The 23606-nt window shown below is 42.1% G+C and overlaps 1 protein-coding gene and 1 non-coding gene across 2 annotated transcripts; both read right to left on the bottom strand.

Annotated features, from left to right (window-relative positions):
* Positions 1-402: 402 nt before the first annotated feature.
* On the bottom strand, positions 403-10151 carry LOC133242635 (trophinin-like). Its single transcript, XM_061408800.1, is given in 16 exon segments — positions 403-1301; positions 1304-1400; positions 1402-2136; positions 3689-3803; positions 4371-4433; positions 4842-4884; positions 4983-5062; positions 5760-5814; positions 5817-5847; positions 7569-7637; positions 7907-7975; positions 8091-8195; positions 8842-9288; positions 9291-9460; positions 9463-9988; positions 10137-10151. Coding segments are annotated over 16 exon segments (3054 nt in total). The 3' UTR covers positions 403-867.
* LOC133243619 (small nucleolar RNA SNORA11) lies at positions 4038-4166 on the bottom strand. The gene has a single exon (XR_009735169.1). It is a non-coding gene; the product is annotated as a small nucleolar RNA SNORA11 (small nucleolar RNA).
* Positions 10152-23606: the final 13455 nt, after the last annotated feature.

The raw sequence follows: 23606 nt of genomic DNA, 5'->3' as shown, positions 1-23606 counted from the left end.
GCAGTATCTATAAAAATGAGATAAACATGGGCTCAGGAGGGCCGAGAGGAGCTACTCCAAGTTCAAGGTCAGGAGGGGCGGCTGTGAGGAGATACCACTTGTCCAAGGTAAGGAGCAGCAGCTGCGCTTTGCTGGAGCAACTATGAAGAGATTCCCCATGTCCAAGGTAAGAGAAACCCAAGTAAGATGGTAGGTGTTGTGAGAGGCATCAGAGGGCAGACACACAAACCATAATCACAGAGAACTAGTCAATCTAATCACATGGACCACAGCCTTGTCTAATTCAATGAAACTAAGCCATGCCGTGTGGGGCCACCCAAGACAGGTGGGTCATGGTGGAGAGGTCTGACAGAATGTGGCCCACTGGAGAAGGGAATGACAAACCACTTCACTATTCTTGCCTTGAGAACCCCATGAACAGTATGAAAAGGCAAAAAGATAGGAAATAGATGGGGAAACAGTGGAAACAGTGTCAGACTTTATTTTTGGGGGGCTCCAAAATCACTGCAGATGGTGACTGCAGCCATGAAATTAAAAGACGCTTACTCCTTGGAAGGAAAGTTATGACCAACCTAAATAGCATATTCAAAAGCAGAGACATTACTTTGCCAACAAAGGTCCATCTAGTCAAGGCTATGGTTTTTCCAGTGGTCATGTATGGATGTGAGAATTGGACTGTGAAGAAAGCTGAGCACTGAAGAATTGATGCTTTTGAACTGTGGCGTTGGAGAAGAATCTTGAGAGTCCCTTGGACTGCAGTGAGATCCAACTAGTCCATCCTAAAGGAGATCAGTCCTGGGTGTTCAGTGGAAGGTCTGATGTTGAAGCTGAAACTCTAATACTTTGGCCACCTCATGCAAAGTTGACTCACTGGAAAAGACCCTGATGATGGGAGGGATTTGGGGCAGGAGGAGAAGGGGATGACAGAGGATGAGATGGCTGGACGGCATCACTGACTCGATGGACATGAGTTTGGGTAAAGTCTGGGAGTTGGTGATGGACAGGGAGGCCTGGCATGCTGCGATTCATGGGGTCACAAAGAGTCGGATACGACTGAGCGACTGAACTGAACTGAACACTGCTGAAGCCAGTGCTAATTCTGACAGCACTGCTAAAACCAGCACTGGTGCTGTGTGTGCCTCCAAAGCCAAGATTGGTGCTGAGTGTATCACCAAAGTTAGTGCAACTGTTGAAAGAGCTGCTAAAGGAGACCTTGGTACTGAGTACACCATCAAAACCAGTACTGGTGCTAGAAGAGCCACCAAAGCAGATACTGGTACTAAGTGTGCCACCAAACTGGCACTAGAACTGAGAGAACCACCATAGTAGCCACTAGTGCTGAGTGTGCCACCTAGGCGAGTGCTGGTGCTAAGTACACCACTAAAGACTGCACTGGTGCCAAAGTGTACTGCCAAGGTTGGTGCTCGTAATGAGTGCATCACTGAAACCAGAAGTGGTACTGAGTGTGCCTCCAAAGCCAGAGCTGGCTCCACCATTGAAACTGGTATTGGTGTTGAGCAGGTCACTGAAACTACAGCTGACCCCACCATTGAAGTTGGCACTGGTGCAAGGTGTGCCACCAAAGCTAATACTGGCTTCACTGCTGAAACTAGAGCTGGTGTTGGCTGTACCACCAAAGCTAATGCTGGCTCCACCACTGAAAGTGGAGCAAGTGCTGGGTGTGCCATCAAAGCAAATGCTGGCTACACTGCTGAAGCTAGCACTGGTGCTGCATGTGCCATCAAAGCTAATACCAGCTCTGCCACCAAAGACATTACCAGGGCTGGGTACACCACTGAAGCTAATACTAGAACCATCGCTATAGCTAGCCCTGGTGCTAGCTTCTCTGCTGAAGTCTATGCTAGCACTGGCGTTTGCATTTTCTTGGGCTCTGGCCTCAAGTGAAAATCTGTCCCAGGCCTGAGCACCATCACCTAACTCTTCCTTTGTTAGACAGTCGATATCCATATCATCCCAATTCCAGGGCCCAGCCATAGCTTCCTCTCTAATCGCCATTTGGGCTTTTGCCTCAGCTCTGGCCTCAGCCTCAGCTATAGCCACAGCTGCAGCTTGGACTTGCATCTCCGCTGCTTCCTGGTACTGCACGGCCCAGTCCTTGGGGTCTTTCTTTTGCACCTGAAATGAGAATTACAATCATTATAATAAAAATAACATTTGTAATTATGTATTAAGTACATACCATGGGCTTTGTATAAAACTAAGAGTAGCATTTTAAAAAATTCTTAGTTGTTAGGGCTCTATCATGGATCAGTCCTGAGATCCAATTTCAGTTCTGATAATTTAGGTGCTATGTGACCTTGGACAAGCTACTTAATGTCACTGAGCCTAAATGTCTTCATCTCTGTCTTCATACTGACTCTCTTATCACAAATGAACTGCAAGCTGCCCATCACTGTATACTGCTTTCCCCAGTCAGGGACATCCTGTACCCTTAATATGTCAAGTCAGGACAGCTCTCCTATTACCTTTCATGGTAAGAGATAAGGAGAAATGATAAGAGAGTAAATATGTTATGGATTGAATGCTTTTGTCCCGCCGAAATTAATATGTTGAAGCACCAACCTCGAATGTGACTATATCTGGAGGTAGGGCCTTTCTGGAAGTAAAGTTTAATGATGTCATAATGGTGGGTTCCTGATCCAATAAGATTAGTGTCCTTTTAAGAAGAGCCTCTCCCATTATACAGAGTGAAGTAAGTCAGAAAGAGAAGAACAAATATCATATATTAATGCATACATATGGAATCTAGAAACACGGTACTGATGAACCTATTTGCAGGGCAGCAATGGAGACAACAGACATAGAGAACAGGCTTATGGACATGGAGGGGGTGCAGGAAAGGAGAGGGTGGGACAAATGGAAAGAGTAGCATAGAAACATATGCAGTACCATATATAAAACAAATAGCCAGTGGGAATTTGCTGTATGATGCAGGGAGCTAGACCCAGTGTTCTGTGAAAATCTAGAGGGCTGGGATTGGAGGGAGGTTCAAGAGTAAGGAAACGTGTATACCTATGGCTGCATTTATGTTAATACCAACAAAATATTGTAAGGCAATTATCCTCCAATTAAAAATAAATATTTATTTTAAAAAAGAAGAACTCTCTCTCCACCATGAACACAGCAAGAGTTCATGAATGCATGAACTCTGCAAGCCAGGAGAGGTTTCATTAGAAACTAATGCTCCTGGACCTTAATCTAGGACTTCTAGCCTTCAGGACTATAACAAAATGTTTCTGTTTGGTTTTTTTTTTTTTTTAATTTTTTATATTTATTTATTTGGCTGCACCAGGCTTTAGTTGTGGCATGTGAGTGAATTCTTAGTTGGGGCATGTGGGACCTAGTTCCCTGGCCATGGATTGAACCCCAGCCCCCTGCATTGGGAGCGTAGAGTCTTAGCCACTGGACCACCAGGGAAATTCCTGTTTCTGTTGTTTAAACTACTCAGTTTATGATATTTTGTTATAGCAGTTAAGGAGACTAATATAAATTATGAATAATGAATGAAATGATGTAAACTTTATGTCAAGCAGCATTCTGGGACATAAATTAAGTTCCATATGTTTATATATGAACTGCAGGCTACCCTGTACCTGTCCATTCTGTACACTGCCTGCCCCAGCCATATTACCCTTAATATGCCAAGTAAGGGAAGCTCTTCCATTACCTTGCAGGCAAACTTGAGAACTTTCATCTTGCTAGTCTCATGGTAGGAGCACAAGCCCCAGAAGAACTCATATTCAGGTGGTCTGCTGTTGGGGACCCTCTTGTATTCCAGGTACCTTGGTGAAAGGAAATAAAACTTGCTTCTAACCAAGCAAACCTGTTGTCTACCCACTTGGTTACAGGTGGCAACCTCCTCCAATCAAGTACTAAACTCAGCTCCTGGAGAAGGATATCCAAGGCCCTCCTTCCCCAGACTAACTCCAAAACAAATTTCATGATCTTAACCTCCAATATTGAGCCATTTCCCATTGGCTCTGTACAAAGCAATCACTTGGTGTTACAGGGGAGGCATGTATAGGGTATGGTGTCACAGGGAGGCCAAAGTATTCTGCCACCTGTGAGGGGTAAACCCAAGTTTCTATTGGGTGTGTTGTAAACAGAGAAGCCATTCTCTGGGCATTCTGCTCTGAGCACACCCCATAGCAAGGGTTTTGTGTTTGGTCTGGCCCAGCCCTGGTATGGTCCACCATGGTAATTGTGGACCAGACTCACTTAGTTCTAGGAAACATAATGCCCATATGTCTAAAGTTAGTGTAAGAAAAAGGCTGAACAAGCAATTTCTGGACCAGACTGGCATACCCAGAACACTTCAGGTCCTGACAAAGCCCCCAAACACCACTTACTTTTGCTTCACAAACTCATCTGTGATGAGCTTCCTCACTTCCCCTAAGAGTGAGTGCCTTATCCTGACAATGGGAAAAATAACCCATGAACCAAGATCAGATCTTCCCACATGGGGGTAGAGGCATTTCCCAATGTGGAAGAGACCTGTCTAGTACATGAGGCCATCTCAATTAAGTCAGGAAAGTAATGAACACAGGATCACTAGAAGCAGGCAGCTGAGGTCAGATGGTTCTTATCAGGGATGCCCCTAAGGTCTATCTTATATATCAGATTAGAACAGAAAGAGGACATAGGAGAAAGAGGAAGCAGAGAGTTCAGGACCATTTCCCTATCCACCCAAGTCAGAACTCTGGACCCAGTCCAGCACATCTGCCCACCCCACCAGACCACCAGACTGATGCAATCCTGGGACCATTCTCTTTTGCCAAAGGACAACACGGACAGCAAGCACTGACAGAGCCCAGTCATACCCAGGGCACAGCCCCAACTTGCGCAGCACCTCCCAGATGACAGCTGCAAGGGGAGGCAAAAGGAAACAGGGATAGAAATGAACATGTGCAATTTTGACCATGACCCCCTCCTCCAATTCAGCTGCCAACCCAGCCACTTACCTTCATTGGCCTTGTTGCCATTCATAAAAATGACACTCAGAATCACCATGAGAAGATCTAGTTTGGGTGTGCCCTTGGTCCTAGGGAAATAATGGGACAGAGAGAAGGTTTACATCCAGCAGCCATCTGAAAAACAAAACAAAACATACACCAGCTTGCTCACCAGGCTAGCTTCTCCCAGATTCTTCAGATATGGGAGAATTCTGCTCAGTCTATGCTTCAAGCTCTATATGATCCTGGGAAAGGCACTTAAGGCTTTGAGCCTAGTCTCCTATTCATAAAATGGGAAAATTACATTCTCCTCTCCCCAAGTTACTGAGAGGATAGAATGCTTGTCAGTCTGGTATGATCCAGGCACCCAGCCAATGTGAGTTCCTTCTTTCTCTTCCAGACCCCTCAGTTCCAAGAGAATTCTAGGCACAGCCCCACTGATGCTCCTGCCCATCAATCATCATGATTCACCCACACCAGGAAGCCTTACCTTGAGAACCACTCTACCAAGCCTGATAGGAAGAGACAGGGAAGCTTCTAGAGAAATAGAAAATCTGACAGTAGGGGTAACCCAGGCTTTTACACCCTCCAGACAATCATAAAGGAGCACTACTCCTGTGTGCAGGGCTCCAACTATGAGTGGATGATAGAAAATGGGGTTTTAGGCTCTGTCTTTCCTGACTTCCTTAGGGGATGTGGGAAAGGAAAAGACAAGGATGGAGTAGTACCATGAACAAAAAAAAAGCAGAGAAGCCTCCGTACCACTGCAGCCCTTTCCCAGCTTACATTCTCAGTATGCCTGTAGAGGATTCCTGAATGCTAATGAGAATATACAAGCTGCTTTATCAATTTCCTTCAGATTGACTCAAAATATCTGCCAAGTAAAAGAATAGCGTGTGAGATCACAAAATTCAGCCTAGGCATCAATGAGCTGGCTGAGCATCCCACAGTTCCCTGTTGACCTAGGATTTGTGAGTGTGTGTGAGAAATCAGTAAGATAATGCATAGAAAGCATTTAGCTAAGTGGCCAGCACACAGCAAACAAATAACAAACGTATTATTGTTACCAAATCATCTTTATGATTAATGGGACTCTATACGTGAACTGTGAACTTCCAGATGTTCAAGCTGGTTTTAGAAAAGGCAGAGGAACCAGAGGTCAAATTGCCAATATCCGCTGCATCATGGAAAAAGCAAGAGAGTTCAAGAAAAACATTTATTTCTGCTTTATTGACTATGCCAAAGCCTTTGACTGTGTGAATTACAATAAACTGTGGAAAATTCTTCAAGAGATGGGAATACCAGACCACCTGACCTGCCTCTTGAGAAACCTATATGCAGGTCAGGAAGCTACAGTTAGAACTGGACATGGAAAAACTGACTGGTTCCAAATAGGAAAAGGAGTACGTCAAGGCTGTGTATTGTCACCCTGCTTATTTAACTTATATGCAGAGTACATCATGAGAAACGCTGCGCTGGAAGAAGCATAAGCCGGAATCAAGATTGCCGGGAGAAATATCCATAACCTCAGATATGCAGATGACACCATCCTTATGGCAGAAAGTGAAGAGGAACTAAAAAGCCTCTTGATGAAAGGGAAAGAGGAGAGTGAAAAAGTTGGCTTAAAGCTCAACATTCAGAAAACAAAGATCATGGCATCTGGTCCCACCACTTCATGGGAAATAGATGGGGAAACAGTGTCAGATTTTATTTTTCTGGGCTCCAAAATCACTGCAGATGGTGACTGCAGACATGAAATTAAAAGACACTTACTCCTTGGAAGGAAAGTTATGACCAACCTAGATAGCATATTCAAAATCAGAGACATTACTTTGCCAACAAAGGTCCATCTAGTCAAGGCTATGGTTTTCCCAGTGGTCATGTATGGATGTGAGAGTTGGACTGTGAAGAAAGCTGAGCGCCAAAGAATTGATGCTTTTGAACTGTGGCGTTGGAGAAGACTCTTGAGAGTCCCTTGGACTGCAAGGAGATCCAACCAGTCCATTCTGAAGGAGATCAGCCCTGGGATTTCTTTGGAAGGAATGATGCTGAAGCTGAAACTTCAGTACTGTGGCCACCTCATGTGAAGAGTTGACTCATTGGAAAAGACTCTGATGCTGGGAGCAATTGGGGGCAGGAGGAGAAGGGGACGACAGAGGATAAGAGGGCTGGATGGCATCACTGACTCAATGGATGTGAGTTTGAGTGAACTCTGGGAGTTGGTGATGGACAGGGAGGCCTGGCGTGCTGCGGTTCATGGGATTGCAAAGGGTCGGACACGACTGAGCGACTGAACTGAACTGAGGGGGACAGAGAATGGGAAATGGAAGGGAGAAGTGAATATCTGAAATATACTACAGGATGTGTCCAGCAGTGAACAGAAGCCAGGATTGAGTTGGATGGCTTGAGTCTTAGCTGTACCTGCTGTGTGACCCCAAGCTAGTCTGTGCCTCTCGCTAGGCCACCATCTGCTCATCTGCATGGGGATGGGGCTGAATTAGTCAGTCTCTGTGGTTCCCTGCAAAGGGATGTGTACACCTTTGTTCCATTCAAGAGTTCCCCATTGTGCCCATCCCCCAGAGGATACCCCTTCACCTTCTCCAGAGCATAGCTTGCTTGTTCAATGATCTCTGAGAAATATTCATCATATTCTTGGATGACATCCTTCAGCATGTCTGCAGGAAGGGAGAGAAGGGAACAGTTGGGATGAGAAGGGGCCACAGAGGCTATAGTCCTTTTGCCAGCCCAGTGGGGTCAGTATAGTCTGAGTCCTGAACTGTGTTAATGGGAGATGCCAGCCATGACAGAGTGTGAAAAGGGCAGGGGGGGGGACATGTGAGAGAATGAAGAGGCCATAAAACTAAATGATTACTCCCATGGCAGAGAGGAGAGGGGAGTAGAAAGGACAGCTTAGGGAGGAGGGTTGGTATGACTCTATCTGAGTGGTTGATGGGGATCTTTGTCTGGTACTTAATCAACAGGTATTTCACCAACTTATTTGCCTGGGAGAAGAGGAATACATGGGGAGATCTCAATATGTTTTCATAAAACTTAGAAGAATGGCAGAGAAGAGGGCAGGTGAAGAAGAGAAAAGACTGAGCAGCATTGGATTCTTACCCTTTCTTGCAAAATGGCCACATCTCGGGATAGCAGAGGCCTCTGGCTCCATGGGATCCACCTATAATTACCAACACCTCTCTCATCCTTGTTCAGATTCTTGGACTACATCATCAGAAAGAAGGAAGATCCAAAATCACCAGCTGAAAGAGATGGCTTTGTCTCCTCATGCTGTCCCCTAAACCTTCCCTATAGTGGGTCCTGACTTTACCATTAACCACACTGAGTCCTAGATTTATCTTTTACTGTCTTCCAGGTAGGAGTTTTATTTTCCTGCTACACAGGAGCAATCCAAGGGCAGGGTCTGGTTATTTCTCTTCTTTTTTGGCCACCACTGGCTCTACAAGCTGTACCCCTTCAACAAGTCACTTCACCTCTCTGGGACTTGGTTTTCTTATCTGTAAAACTGGGACCTAGCTGGCACAAGTTACTTTAAAACATAAAAATATATCCTGTGTAACTATACCTAACACAAAGCCTGACACATTCTAACTACTGTATAAATACAAGTTGAATTATATCTGGGTTGTATCTAAGTGTATCGATGTCTTATTTCCACACCAATCTGTGAACTGCCAAGGAGCAGTAACTACATCCCAATCTTCTCAGAATCTCACATAGCCTATATGAATGCAGGGACTGGCTCAGAGTATAAAGACTCAGTAAACTTTTATAGAACAAATAAACAAACCAGGAGGAAAGCAATGGAAAAGAAGTACAAAGTTAAGGATGGTGATGTCAGAGATCTCACCTTTTGGTTCCTCTTTCCCTGGGTCCTAGTTGTGGGCTCCAAACTAAACTGAGCCAGGTAATCATCTGCCAGGGCCTGGACAGAAGCAGCAACCTGAGTCTCAAGAGAACTTATGTGGGTCTGAGAGGTATCCATCTTGGCCTGGATCCCTTGGTCAACTTGAGTCTGGCTTTTGGTTGTTTGGGTCTTAGTGTCAACCTTCTGACCCCTGTACCCTCTCTTGACCCAGAGGGTGGCTGCTAGGGGTTGGTTTGTGACCATTTGACTGGCAGGTAGGGCCTCAGAGATCTCACAGGCAGATTTTGGGCCTTCGTAGACAACTTTCTTGCCCTTGGATTTTGGGGGCCAGATAGCTGCTGCTGAGGCCTCAGTCTGCCTGGTAGCTATCTCAGTGGCATCTGAGGCCTCCGGGAGCTCAGTATCAGTATTTGTGCCCTTAACAATAAAATTGCCTTCTTGGCTTTAGAGCCTTTCTTAGTTCGGATTGAGGTAATTTGGCTGTGGGTGGTAGCTGTGTAAATAGTGGATGGAGCCAGTGAGATATCAGTGGCACTAGCTATGACCTTATTATCAGCCTTCTTAGCCCTGGAAACTTCTTTAGGCGGGTGGGGCCTAACGAAGCTTGAGAATTGGCTGACTCATTGGCAATTGGAGCCTGGATAGTCTGAAGAACGACTAGCAGGTTTAGGGTCTGCAAGGGTAACTTGATCTGTGTAGTGACACTCTCACTGTCAATTGGAAATTGGGAACATTGGGTTGCCTTAGCAGTAACTTTTTTTGTCTTGTTAGATTTCTTAGACTAAGCAGTGAATGAAGAAGCCTGAGTATTGGCTACCTCAGTGGTAGCTGAAGCCTGGTTGATCTGGAGAATGACTGGCAGATTTAAAGCTGGAAAAGTTACTTTAAACTTGGTGGTGGGAATCACACTGGCAGATGGAACTGGAGGGTCAGTCTTAGTAATAGCCTTAATAGGGGCCTTCTTGGTCTTGCTTTTCTTCAGCTGGTTGGCAACTGGTGGGTCCATGGCCAGAGGGTCCTTGGTTGCTGCCAAGAGGGTATGTATCAGCAAGACACTGTCTTCTGTTGTCTCAGCCTGTACATCTGGAGGGAAGTGAAGCCCTAGGCTCACAGTGGGAGGCAGAGGGCCCTACACACTTAAGACTATGATGTATTGAGCCATCTGGCCTCCCTAGAGCCCACCCTTTCTAAAAAAACCTCCCCCTCCTTTGAACGATTGATTGAAGGGGAGAGTAAAGAAAGAGAAAGGGAGCAAGAAATAGGCAGGTTTTCCTCACCTCGTCCTCCACCATGCAAGGGAGGACTGAAACAGGTTAGGTAGGGAGTTATGCAACCACAGAGTGGTAGGGGCTCAACAGCAGTAAATGAACTCAGAATAGGGTAGATGGCCTTCAGAGAATGCAGAGAGGCCTCACCTGTAACAGGGTCATCTTATAATTGGAGTCATTTCTCCTATCCATTTTTCTGGAGGGCCAAGAAACAGCTGAGCCTGATGGGAAGGGGCTTGAGTTAGGAAAGAATGAGAGGGAGGTGGAGATTTGTATGGCCTCCTGCCAATCCTAAGGAAGGGGTTCTTATCAAACCTTGAACCCCAAACCCTACAACTACTGGGTTCTCATACCTAGAAACCCAGATGGTCTGGCTTCCAAATCCTAGCTCCTTTTGCTTCCAAGAAACAGCAAGTCAGTTCTCCGACCCCTTCCCCTTTACCCTACACAGGCCCCTTACTGCAACTCTATAGTGCGCATGTGCACCAACCAGAGGTGTAGGGGCAACCGCTGGCGCTGAGCGCTCACTTGCTTTGGTGGACTGAACTGTGACCACCTGAATCCCACATAAGGTCTCTGCTCTCAGAGCAGCTGAACATCTGGACTCCACCCGTGACAAACTCTTTCTAACTGCATCTCATCTCATTCGAACCCTTCTCCCAACACCTCCTCCTCCACCTCCGCTCTGCAGTACCTCTTCTTACAGCTTCTTACAGCCCCTTCCCGCCCTCAACACCATCCACCTCTCCTCTGTAGTACAGTGGTGCACCGCACCGCCCCTTTTCGAAACGCCCCCTCCCTCCACTCTACAGTACTACCCCGCACCTCTTCGTCCCTTTACACGCTCCCTCCCTCCGCTCTGCAGTAAGTCCCTGCACGCCTCCTCCCCAGCACTGCTTTCCTACTTCTATGTCTGCTAGTGACCATCCCGCCCTTACTACAAACACGGTTGCCTCGCCCATAAATCCAACGATATCAGGCTTTTGTGTGATCCTTGTTCCCAAACGCTACCAGGTTCTGTCCCTTTCCTTTTCAAACCGGTATCAACCGGGTCCTAGCCCCTCTTTTCTCCCCTCCGAGCCCGTTCATTTCAGTTATTCAATAGGGATTCTACCCCTTCGTTTATCCACCTCCAAATCGCTACATTCTGTGGCCCAAACCAGGTCCTGCGACCTTTCTCCATTTAACAAAGGCCCTCATTGCCTATCTCCCTGCTAAATTGGATTCTGTTCCTTTCTTTCTGTGCCCTGAGCGATTTCTCCATCTCATTTTTCTGCAGTCTCAACCGGATCTGCCTCCCTCCTTTGGCACCCCTAACAGAATCTAGACCTCTCCTTTCCATTGCCCAAAAGAAATTCTAACCTATCTCCCTTGCTATCTGAGTAAAGGCACCTCTAAATCCGACCACTTCCATGAGTTTAGCGACTGTATCTTCAGCGGATTTCCTTCAAACCTTAGGGGAATGTGGAGTCAAGCACGTTGAAACCCCAGCCTGGAGGTCCCCACAAGCTCTTCAGTATAGCAGGGCACTTTAGCTCACCTCTCCAGTCCAGAAAGCGTCCTGTCTCCAAGCCTCTTCTTAGGTCTGTGCCTTGCTTCTCCCCATCCCCAGCCGGAAGTGACCCTGCCTCTTTCCGCCTCCAGAGGGGTCTCCTTCACAGCCTGTCAGCCTCCTCCCACACTCCCTGCTTCCAGCTTTCCTTTCTCCCCATGTGATCTCTTTTCTGCTTACTACCTCTTATTCAGCAATCATTCTCTTGTGTTCTCCTTTTGATTTCTCTATCCCCACCCCATATCCCCATTCCTATTTGACTCCTCTGTTCTCCCTAGGACCATACTTCTCTGGGCTCCCACACCAATGCTTTCTACAGCCCCTTCTATGCCAACACTAATTACATAGTGTGTTGTGTGTCTGGGTCTCTCGCCCCAGGAGCTGCTCTGGGGTAAGATATTAGATCTTATTCATTTCTATTGCTCAAGCAGGACAAAGTTAAGACATTTAGAGGTTTTAAACGCTAAGAGTTAGGGTGCCCCTGCATCATATGTAATTCAGAATAAAAACAGTAAATGTAACGTCTACCAATTTTTTTATTTATCCCCTAATGACTATATTAATGCTTTTAATGCATATCCACTTGGCTGAAAACTTTTACTGGGGCTGTGTCTTTACTGGTACACTAAGCAAGTGCTTAGCCTGTCTCTCTTGTGGAATGGAGCACTGCTCCCCAGTGCAGAAAAAGTTCTTCTCAGGCATTCATTTGCTCAATCATTAATTATTTGTTGAGCACAGTTGTGTCAAGGCCCTTGTTGGATGTTGGGCAAAGAAAAACAAGTAAGATAGGACCCCTGCCCTCGAAGAACTCACATCTATTCTTAAGCTCTAAAACACCCACGTGGGAGAGACTAGTATTATCATCATCCCACAGTTGACAAAACTAATGTCCAAGAGTTGACACATCTTGTCTGAAGGCACATGGTCACCATGTGATGGAACACATCACATGTATGTAACATCAACCAAGGTGATGAAACACATCACATGTATGTAACATCAACCAAGGTGATGGAACACAAGGTGATGGAACCAAGATACGAACCCACATCTGGTTGATTTCGAAGCCTAACACTCACTGTGTCCGACACTGACACTCACTGTCTGATACTTGGCACTACAGATGGGAAGAGGAGAGAACCCACATTGGCCCTGTACTCCCCTCCATGTTCTTCCTCTCATTTCTCTTGACCATCCCAACACCCCATCTATCTGCCCCCTTCCCTCCCTCTCTCCAGTCTTCTCCTCTCCTTCTCCCATTTCTTCTTTCCCTTCATTTACTTTCTGTTTCTCTCATTCACTGGTGAGTTTCCCATGAATGGGAATTTCCCATGAATGGGAATGGAGTTTCCTCCATGTGCCAAAACCCATACTATGCATTGGACATCCAAAACTAGATGAGATTCACACCCCGTCCTTGAAGATTTCTCCGTTTGGCTGGGGTGCATAAGAATACAACATGTCACTGAAGAATCCCAGGGCAGGGTACTGAGGGTCTCACAGAGGAAATCACCACCTGGAAGGCAGTGAAATCTTCCATATATGGTATATTTGAGCTGGGTGGGTCCTGTGGGAGGAATAGGACATTGGCAGAAGAGAAGGGGAGAAGGAATAGTTCTTGTAGGACTGCAGGCTCTGAGGAGCCTCTGCTGAGTGTAGGGGCACATGTGATGGTGGCAGATGGGTCTCTGCTCCTATGCACCTGCTTCCCATCTGCTCCACTCACACAGAGACCCTCAGAGTCATGTTTCAAACACATAGCTGCCCAAATCTGTAGCTACCAAGGGTTCCCTTGACTGGCAGGTTTAAATCCAAGCTCCTTAGCCTATCATTTGTTCAAGGCCCTCCATGATTGGCCTCTGCCAAGCTCACATGCCTCAGTCACAATTGGATGACTCATGTTCTGCATTCTGCCAATGCCACACCCTTGTTCAGAATGTTCCTCTACCTGGAATGTCTTTGTTCCCCTCTCCCACACACCATGCCTGCCTATAAAAGATCTGCCTTCCTATAAAGACTGGTACAAATGCTGCTTTCTCCAAAATAAGCTTCTGAGACTACTCTAACTTTAGTTAGTCTTTCCTTCCCCCTTAGTCTTTTGTATGACTCTGTCAGAGCACTTAATAAACTGGGTGAGAGCTCTGTGTTTACTGGTTTATTCTCTGTCCTGCCTTCTGGATGGTGAGCTTCTTGTGGATCCATCATGCAGAACTGGTTCATCTCCGCGACCCCAGAACTCGTGTCCTGACTCACAGAATAGACATCAGAACAAAATATTACATTTCCTCTTCTTCTTCATTCCTCTTGTGCTATTTCACTCTCTCCTCCTTTTATTTCATTTTTTTCATTGCCACCTTTTTCTTTTACATTAAGCCATACCTAAATCTGCTGCTATCCCTGAACTTTCCTAATATATATTACAACAACACCAGCCTTTTTTAATTCAGTTGAATTTTCTGTTTGCAGTCAAAAGCATATACAGAAATTGGTACCAAGTTTTTAAGGGCAGAAACTTCTGCAAAGGGAACAGATTAGAAAAGTACAGAGAATGAGGGTATGTTGACTACATCTAAGAATCCTCAAAAAAAAAGAAACTACTAAAAAGAAATAAAGCAGAACTTGAGACTGGCTTGATTAGAAACCAGTAAGCATTAATTAGGGAAATGAAATTACCATAAAATAAAATACCACTTTATTAAATTAGTAAAAACTAAAATAATCTTTTAAAAAGGAAGATTGATAACACATACTGTTAGGGAGAGTATCAGAATATAGGCAATCCCATTCAGTATTTGTGGGAGTATACATTTGTACAACTATGATATCTAATAAAATTAAAGGTAAATAAATGTATAATCCCCAATTCCACTATTATGTAGTATCCAAGAGAAACATGTTCCTAATAATCCATGAAAATGAATTTTTATTGCAACATTGTTTTTAATAGACTTAGAACACTATCCCAAATTTAAAACAAAGAAATAGGCAATTTTGATAAGTAAATTGTACGATAGTTATTCAATGGGATACTATGCAACAGTTCAATATGTATCAAAATGGATATTTACCTACTATATATTTGTGCTAAGTTGCTTCAGTTATGTCCATGTATGATAGTCTTTGCTCAGTATTGTACAATTTATATACATGTGAAAGTATGCTATACATTTTTATGGATACATACATATACAGTAATAGTGTAAAATATACACAGGAAGGGAAATAGTTATGGGATTTGGAAAGAGATACAGAAGCATCTTTAACTCTAAAATATTTTATGTAATAAAAATACATAAATCTAACTGGGCTTGGTAGGCATTGAGATCATAGAAACTAGTAGTCAGGGATTTTTCTCATTAGTTAGTGCCTACGTCATACAGGTTGCTATATTTTGAATGTCACCTTTGGAAACAACTTTATAAAATGTTAGGATTTGATAGGAAGCAAGTGTATATGTTATAGTTTGTACATCAGTGTATAAAATTTCAGCTTGAATATTAGCTGTGCTATCAATCAATTTATATATAAATTTGGGAGACACTAAAGTTTTTATAGTGCTATATCATCCTATTCTTAAATATGGTATATCTATCCATGTATTCAGGTTACCTTTTATGTATTTCACAATAAAACCTAAAATTTTATGAAAAGACACAACTGGTTAATTATCAGCATAGTGTTGAATAAAAGTAAATATTGAATGAGATATAAATATAGGATGATATTTAAAATATAGTGCTCTTGGGAGACCCAATTCTGCAATGGAAGTGTAAGCCTCCCTAGAAACCACATCCCCCATTAATTACACCTATAAACACTGGACAAAATTTTAGAAAGAAAAATCTCACTTGAGGACTCTGAGAAGTAACCAAAAAGGAGGCAAATGATGAAAAAGAGTGAAAACATAAGAGAGTAAGGTATCCAGGTTTTTTTCTTTCACAGCCTTGCAAGTTAAGGATTTATTGTGGATTAGAGAAGCACATGTAGCTGAAACTCTGATGAAAAACCTGCCATTTTTCTGGCCAGAAGAACCTTGCAAAGGAGCATGAGTATGATGCAGTGCAAAAGAGAAATCTCAGAAGGAAAAGAGACAGAGAAAGTATCCCATATCTTTGGATAAAACCACTCTTACTGAACAATGCATGTGCAGAAAGTAACCAACAAGCAAATCAAAGCCGTTGAGAAATGAACTGAGATTTGAATCACAAAAATCTCAGCCTGAACTCTGAACCGCACATGCACACACATATCCAAATCAGCAAATAAAAGGCCTTGAGAGCTAAACTGGGATTTTAATTATAGTATAGAAAAGATAATGCAGAACTGATGGCCAGAATCTAACCAAGTAGATTGCCTACTAAAAGAAAAGTATCATTTTTCAGCAGATTATAAAAGAACAAAGAGTCTACACAAAACATTTTCAATGTCCAGGATAAGCAGAAAATTACTTAGTATCCAAGAGTGAGAAAATATGTCCCCTTCTAAAGGGAAAACAAAATCATCTGATACCAAACAAGAAGAGATTCAGATATTAGAATTATGAGGAGTAACATTAAAGCAGCTATTACAATTATATTCCATAAGGTACAGAAAGGGCTTCCCAGGTGGCGCTAATGGTAAAGAATCCTCCTGCCAATGCAGGAGACATAAAAGATGCAGGTTAGATCCCTGGGTTGAGGAGCTCCCCTGGAGTAGGAAATGGCAACCCACTCCAGTATCCTAGCCTGGACAATCCTATGGACAGAGGAGCCTGGCGGGCTACAGTCCATAGGGTTGCAAAGAGTTGGACACAACTGAAATGACTTAGCACACATGCAACGTACAGGAAAACACACTTGTGATGAATGAAGGAAAAACAAATCTCAGAAGAGAAATAGAAATTCTAAGAAAGAACCAAATGTAAATTCTGGAACTGAAAACACAGTATCATGTACGACCCATGGCTGATTTATGTTGATGTATGGCAAAAACCAGCACAATATTGAAAAGTAATTAGCTTCCAATTAAAATAAATTAATTAATTTTTAAAAGTGTATTGGATGAGTTTACTAACAGAATGGAAATTTCAGAGGAAAAATGGTGAAATTGAAAATGGATTTATAAACAATATCTAATCAGAAATATATAAAGAGAAAAAGAGGAAAACTAAACAGAGACTGAGGGAGCTATTGAGCATTACCAAAGATACTGATATATGTGTAATTTGAACTCCAAAAATAGAGGACAAATAAATTGGAGTAGAAAATATATTTGAAGAAATAATAAACAAAAGCTTCCTAAATTATGTGAATAAAATATTTTTGTACATATGAGAAGCATGGGCTTCCCTGGTAGATCAGCTGGTAAAGAATCCATGCAATGCAAGAGACCCCGGTTAGATTCCTGGGTCAGGAAGATCCCGCGGGAGAAGGGATAGGCTACCCACTCCAGCATTCGTGGACTTCCCTGGTGGCTTAGATGGTAAAGAATCTGCCTGCAATGAGGGAGACCTGGGTTCGATCCCTGGGTTGGGAAGATCCACTGGAGGAGGGCATGACAGCCCACTCTGGTATTCTTGCCTGGAAAATCCCCACAGACAGAGGAGCCTGGCGGGCTATAGTCCGTGAGGTCACAAAGGGTTGGATATGATTGAGCAACTAAATACAGCACAGCATGAGAAGTTCAGTGAACACCGAACAGTAAAACTTCAAAGAAAGTCAAATCTTAAAACCAAAGATATGTTAAAAACATATAAAACAGCCAGAGTAAAATGGCATTCAGTTCAGTTTAGTTCAGTTCAGTCACTCAGTCATGTCCAACTCTTTGCGACCCCATGAACAGCAGCACACCAAGTCTCCCTGTCCATCACCAACTCCTGAGTTTACCCAGACTCATGTCCATTGAGTCGGTGATGCCATCTAACCATCTCATCCTCTGTCATCTCCTTTTCCTCCTGCCTTCAATCTTTCCCAACATCAGGGATTTTTCAAATGAGTCAGCTCTTCGCATCAGGTGGCCAAAGTATTGGAGTTTCAGCTTCAACATCAGTCCTTCCAATGAATATTCAGGACTGATTTCCTTTAGGATGGACTGGTTGGATCGCCTTGCAGTCCAAGGGACTCTCAAGAGTCTTCTCCAACACCACAGTTCAAAAGCATCAATTCTTTGGCACTCAGCTCTCACATCCATACATGACTACTGGAAAAACCATAGCCTTGACTAGACGGACCTTTGTTGACAAAACAATGTCTCTGCTTTTTAATATGCTGACATTACATTATACAATAAAAGAGTTCAATGACATGGGCTTTTTCAAAATAGAAATATAGTTGATTTAAAATATATTGCTAATTTCAGATGTAAAGCAAAATGATTCTGTTTTTTGGGTATATTTCATTATAAGCTATTATAAGATATTGAATATAAATTCCTGTGCTATACATTAAATCCTTGTTACTTATCTATTGTAAGTATGGTCATTTGTTAATCCCACACTCCTAATTTGTCTCTTCCTCCTCCTCCACTTTGGTAATCAAAATATTGTTTCTATGTCTGTGAGTCTGCTTCTCTTTTGTATATAGATTCATTTGTATTATTTTTAGATTTCTCTTATAAGGGGTATCATATAGTACTTGTCTTTCTCTGACTGAATTACTTCACCAAGCACAATATTCTCTAGGTCCATCTATGTTGCTGCACATGGCAATATTTCATTTTTATGGCTGAGTAATACTCTGATGTATATATCTACCACATCTTCTTAAATGAATAATCTGTTGATGGGCACTTGTGTTGTTTCCATGTCTTAGCTATTCCAAAAAGTGCTGCTGTGGACACAGGGGATGTGTCTTTTTTAATTAGAGTTTTCATTTTTTACTAATATATATTCAGGAGTGAGCTTGCTTGTTCTTAAAGTTTAGTGTTTTGAAGAGTTTCTGTACTGTTTTCCATAGTGGCAGCACCAGTTTGCATTCTTACCAACAGTGTAAGAGGGTTCCCTTTTCTCCACACCCTCTGCAACATTTATTACAATGTTTGTAGTTTTTGATGATGGCCATTCTGACCAGTGTGAGATGATACCTCATTGTAGTTTTGATTCATATTTCTCTAATAATTAGCAATGTTGAACATCTTTTCATGTGTCTTTTGGCCATCTGTATGTCTTCTTTGCAGAAATGTCTATTCAGGTCTTCTGTCCATTTTTTATTGTTCTTTTTTAAATATTGAGCTGTATGAACCATCTGTATATTTTGGCTCTTAACCCCTTGGTTGTCTCTAAGTGATGTCCAATTACTGTTTTGTTTTCCACTGAGGAGACCTGGCAATGATGGCATTAAAGCAATGATATCATTCCCCTGATCTTGTTTCATGTTGTGAGGTATGCTTTGTAACTGTAGAAACAGTTTTTCTCTTTATAGTTCAGCAGACATTACTGGCATTACTGGCTATATAGACCATGCCTTTAATATTTCCCTTTGAAATCCAAGAGAGTTGGTATTGGAGAATTCCAAGGCCAGTAGGGTAACACACTCCATGATGTGATAGTGCACTGAAGCCTGTGTAAGCAAAGAAAGAGGTTATTCATACAGATAAGGGAAATATAATTGTCATTCAGCCACTCTCACTTCTCTAAAGTCCAGATTTTAAAAGCAATGTATCCTTGTAGTAATCTTTTTGGAGAGTTTTCAAAGATCTTCTTTTCTAGACTTTCTCTGCAGCCTGTTCTGTTAAGCAAAGCAATAATGATCAGAGCATAAATAAATAAAATTAAGAATTTTAAAAAATAGAAAAGATCAATGAAATTAAGAACTGGTTCCTTGAAAAGATAAACAAGATTGATAAACTACTAGCCACACTCATAAAAAAGATATAGGGTCCCAAAAACGTACAAAAATTGGAGAAGTTACAAACAGTATCAAAAGATACAAAGGATCACAAGAGATTACTACTAACAATTATATACCAATAAAATGGACAACCTATAAGAAATAGATAAGTTCCTAGAAAGGTACAATCTCTCAGGACCAAATCAGGAAGAAATAGAAAATATGAATGCCAATTATTAGTAATGAAATTGAATCACTAATAGAACAACTCCCAACAAACAAAAGTCTAGGACCAGTAGGCTTCACAGGGTACACTCCTATACATATATAGAAGAGATAAAAGAGGGAGGCAATCAAGATGGTGGAGTAGGAGAATGGAAATCTCCCCTCTCCCTATGAAAACATCAAAAATACATGTGGAGGTCACTGAATAAATCAAAAAGGAAACAAAAATATGCATAGAAACAAATGATAATGAAAATACAGCAACCCAAAACCTACATGATTCAGTAGAAGCAGTGCTAAGAGGGAAGTTCATACCAATACAAGCCTACCTCAGGAAACAAGAGGAACATCAAATAAACAACCTAACCTTACACCTGAAGCAACTAGGAAAAGAAGAACAAACTCCCCAAAAAATTAGTACAAGGAAAGAAATCATAAAAATCAGAGTAGAAATAAATAAGAAAGAAATAAAGGAGACTATAGCAACGATCAATAAAACTGAAAGCTGATTCTTTGAGAAGATAAACAAAATAGAAAAACCATTAGCCAGGCTCGTCAAGAAAAAAAGGGAGAAGGCTCAAATCAATAAAATTAGACATGAAAATAGAGAAATTACAATGGACAACATAGAAATACAAATGGTCATGAGACTACTATGAACAACTATATGCCAATAAAATGGACAACTTGGAAGAAATGGAAAAATTCTGAGACAAGTGTAACCTTATAAAACTGAACCAGGAAGAAATAGAAAAATTGAGCCAATCACCAGCATAGAAATCAAAACTGTAATAAAAAAAAAAATCTTCCAATAAACACAAGCCCAGGACCAGATTCGGCTTCACAGCTGAATTCTACCAAAATTTTAGAGAAGAGCTAACACCTGTCTTACTCAAACTCTTCCAGAAAATTGCAGAGGAAGGAAAACTCCCAAACTCATTCTATGAGGCCACCATCATCCTGTTACAAAAACCAGACAAAGATGCCACAGAAAAGAAAACTACAGCCTAATATAACTGAGGAACACAGTTGCAAAAATCCTCAACAAAATTCTAGCAACAAGAATCCAACAACACATTAAAAAGATCATACATCATGATCAAGTGGACTTTTTATTCCAGGGATGCATGGATTCTTCAATATTCACAAGTCAATCAATCTGATACACAATATTAACATATTGAAAGATAAAAACAATATGATTATTTCAATAGATGCAGAGAAAGCCTTTGACAAAATTCAACACCGATTTATGATTAAAAACTTTCCATTAAGTAGGCATGGAAGGAACTTACCTCAACATAATAAAAGTCATATATGACAAACCCACAGCAAACATTATCCTCAATGGTGAAAAATTGAAAGCGTTTCCCCTAAAGTCACGAACAAGAAGTATTTTTCACAGAACTAGATCAAATAATTTCACAATTTGTATGGAAATACAAAAACCTCAAATAGCCAAAGCAATCTTGAGAAAGAAGAATGGAACTGGAGGAATAAACCTGCCTGACTTCAGACTATACTACAAACCTTCAGTCATCAAGACATTTATGGTACTGGCACAAAGACAGAAATACAGATCAATGGAACAAAATAGAAAGTCCAGGGATAAATCCACACACCTATGGACACCTTATCTTTGACAAAGGAGGCAAAAATATGCAATAGAGAAAAGATAATCTCTTCAACAAGTGGTGCTGGGAAAACTAGTCAACTACATGTAAAAGAATGAAACTGGAATGCTTTCTAACATGATACAAAAAAGTAAATTCAAAATGGATTAAAGACCTAAATATAAGATCAGAAACTATAAAATTCTTAGGGGAAAAATAGGTAGAACACTCTCCGACATAAATTACAGCAAGATCCTCTATGACCCAACTCCCAGAGTAATGGAAATAAAATAAACAAGTGTAACCTAATTAAACTTAAAAGCTTTTGCACAACAAAGGAAACTATAAGCAAGGTGAAAAGACAGCCCTCAGAGTGGGAGAAAATAATAGCAAATGAAACAACTGACAAAGAATCAATTTCCAATATATAAAAGCAGCTCATACAGAATACCAGCTCAGCTCAATACCAGAAAAACAAATAACCCAATAAAAAAGTGGACAGAAGACCTAAACAGACATTTTGCCAAAAATGACATGCAGATGGCTGATAAACACATGAAAAGATGCTCAACATCACTCATCATTAGAGAAATGCAAATCAAAACCACAATGAGGTATCATCTTACACCAGTCCAAAAGGCCATCATCAAAAGACTACAAACAATAAATGCTAGAGAGGGTGTGGAAAAAAGAGAACCCTTTTACACTGTTGGTGGGAATGCCAACCAGTACATCCACTATGGAGAGCCGTGTGGAGATTCCTTTAAAAAAAACTGGGAACAGAACTGACATACCACCCAGCAATCCCACTGCTGGGCATATACCCTGAGGAAACCAGAATTGAAAGAGACACATGCACCCCAATATTCACTGCAGCACTATATACAACAGCTGGAACATGGAATCAACCTAGATGTCCATCGGCAGATTAATGGATAAGGAAGTTTTGGTACATATACACAATAGAACATTACTCAGCTATTAAACGGAACACATTTGAGTCTGTCCTAATGAGGTGGATGAACCTAGAGCCTATTATACAGAGTGAAGTAAGTCAGAAAGAGAAAGACAAATACTGTATATTAATGCATATATGTGGAATTTAAAGGGCTTCCCTGATAGCTTAGTTGGTGAAGAATCTGTCTGCAATACAGGAGACCCCGTTTTGATTCCTGGGTTGGGAAGATCCCTGCAGAAGGGAAAGGCTACCCACTCCAGTATTCTGGCCTGGAGAATTCCATTGACTGTATAGTCCATGGGGTCACAAAGAGTCAGACATGACTGAGCAACTTTCACTCACATGGAATTTAGAAAGATGGTACCAATGATCCTACATGCAGGGCAGCAAAGGAGACACAGATGTAAAGAACAGACTTTCAGACTCAGTGGGACAAGGCGAGGGTGGGATAATTTGAGAGAATAACTTCTAAACATATACTTTATCATACATAAAATAGATGACCAATGCGAGTTTGATGCATTATGCAAGACACCCAAAGCTGGTGCTCTGGGACAATCTAGAGGGATAGGGTGGGGAGGGAGGTGGGCAGGGGTTTCAGGATGGAGGGGACACATGTATACCCATGGCTGATTCATGTTGATGTATGGTAAAAACCATCACAATGTTATGAAGTGATTACCCTCCAATTAAAGTAATTAATTTGAAAAAAAGAAGAGGTGAAGACACAAATAGTGGAGATAAATGCATGTGAACTTGGCCATAGTCCTCTAACTCCAGTGGCCAGGACATGTGGGCCACACAGACCCCAGATCTGGTGGGTCTTACACTACAAATGACGGCCACTACTCTCCATACCTACAGGATGAAGAATGTTTTTAACTACCACCAATGATTTAAGAATAGAATTCACTGGCTCTGCAGCTGCTTCTCAGTGACAATGCCACTTTCCATGCTCCTCCTCTCACCAGAGCACTCCCCCATCGAAGGTGCCCACAACACAGACAGTCTGTGCCCATAGCACAGACTCTGCCAAGCATCCAGTGTGGACACCCATGAAGCAGCTCTGTTGGCCTTTTAGCAGAAGCAGATGTTATAGAAAATGAAAAAATGCAAAGGATTTGGGGGCAGTGGAACTACTCTGTAAGATACTGTAATGATGGATACATGTCACTTTATATTTGACAAACCTATAGAACGTACATCACAAAGAGTGAGCCTTAATGTAAACTATGAACTTTAGTTAGTAATGTTTTTATTTAAAAAAATACATGTGGAGCAATTCTCACTGAAAATGGGTGGAGAATGGCATAAAAATTCTTTTAC

The sequence above is a fragment of the Bos javanicus genome, chromosome X (assembly GCF_032452875.1).
Source record: "Bos javanicus breed banteng chromosome X, ARS-OSU_banteng_1.0, whole genome shotgun sequence".
Classification (NCBI taxonomy): domain Eukaryota; kingdom Metazoa; phylum Chordata; class Mammalia; order Artiodactyla; family Bovidae; genus Bos; species Bos javanicus.
This window is presented reverse-complemented; position numbering and strand designations above follow the sequence as displayed.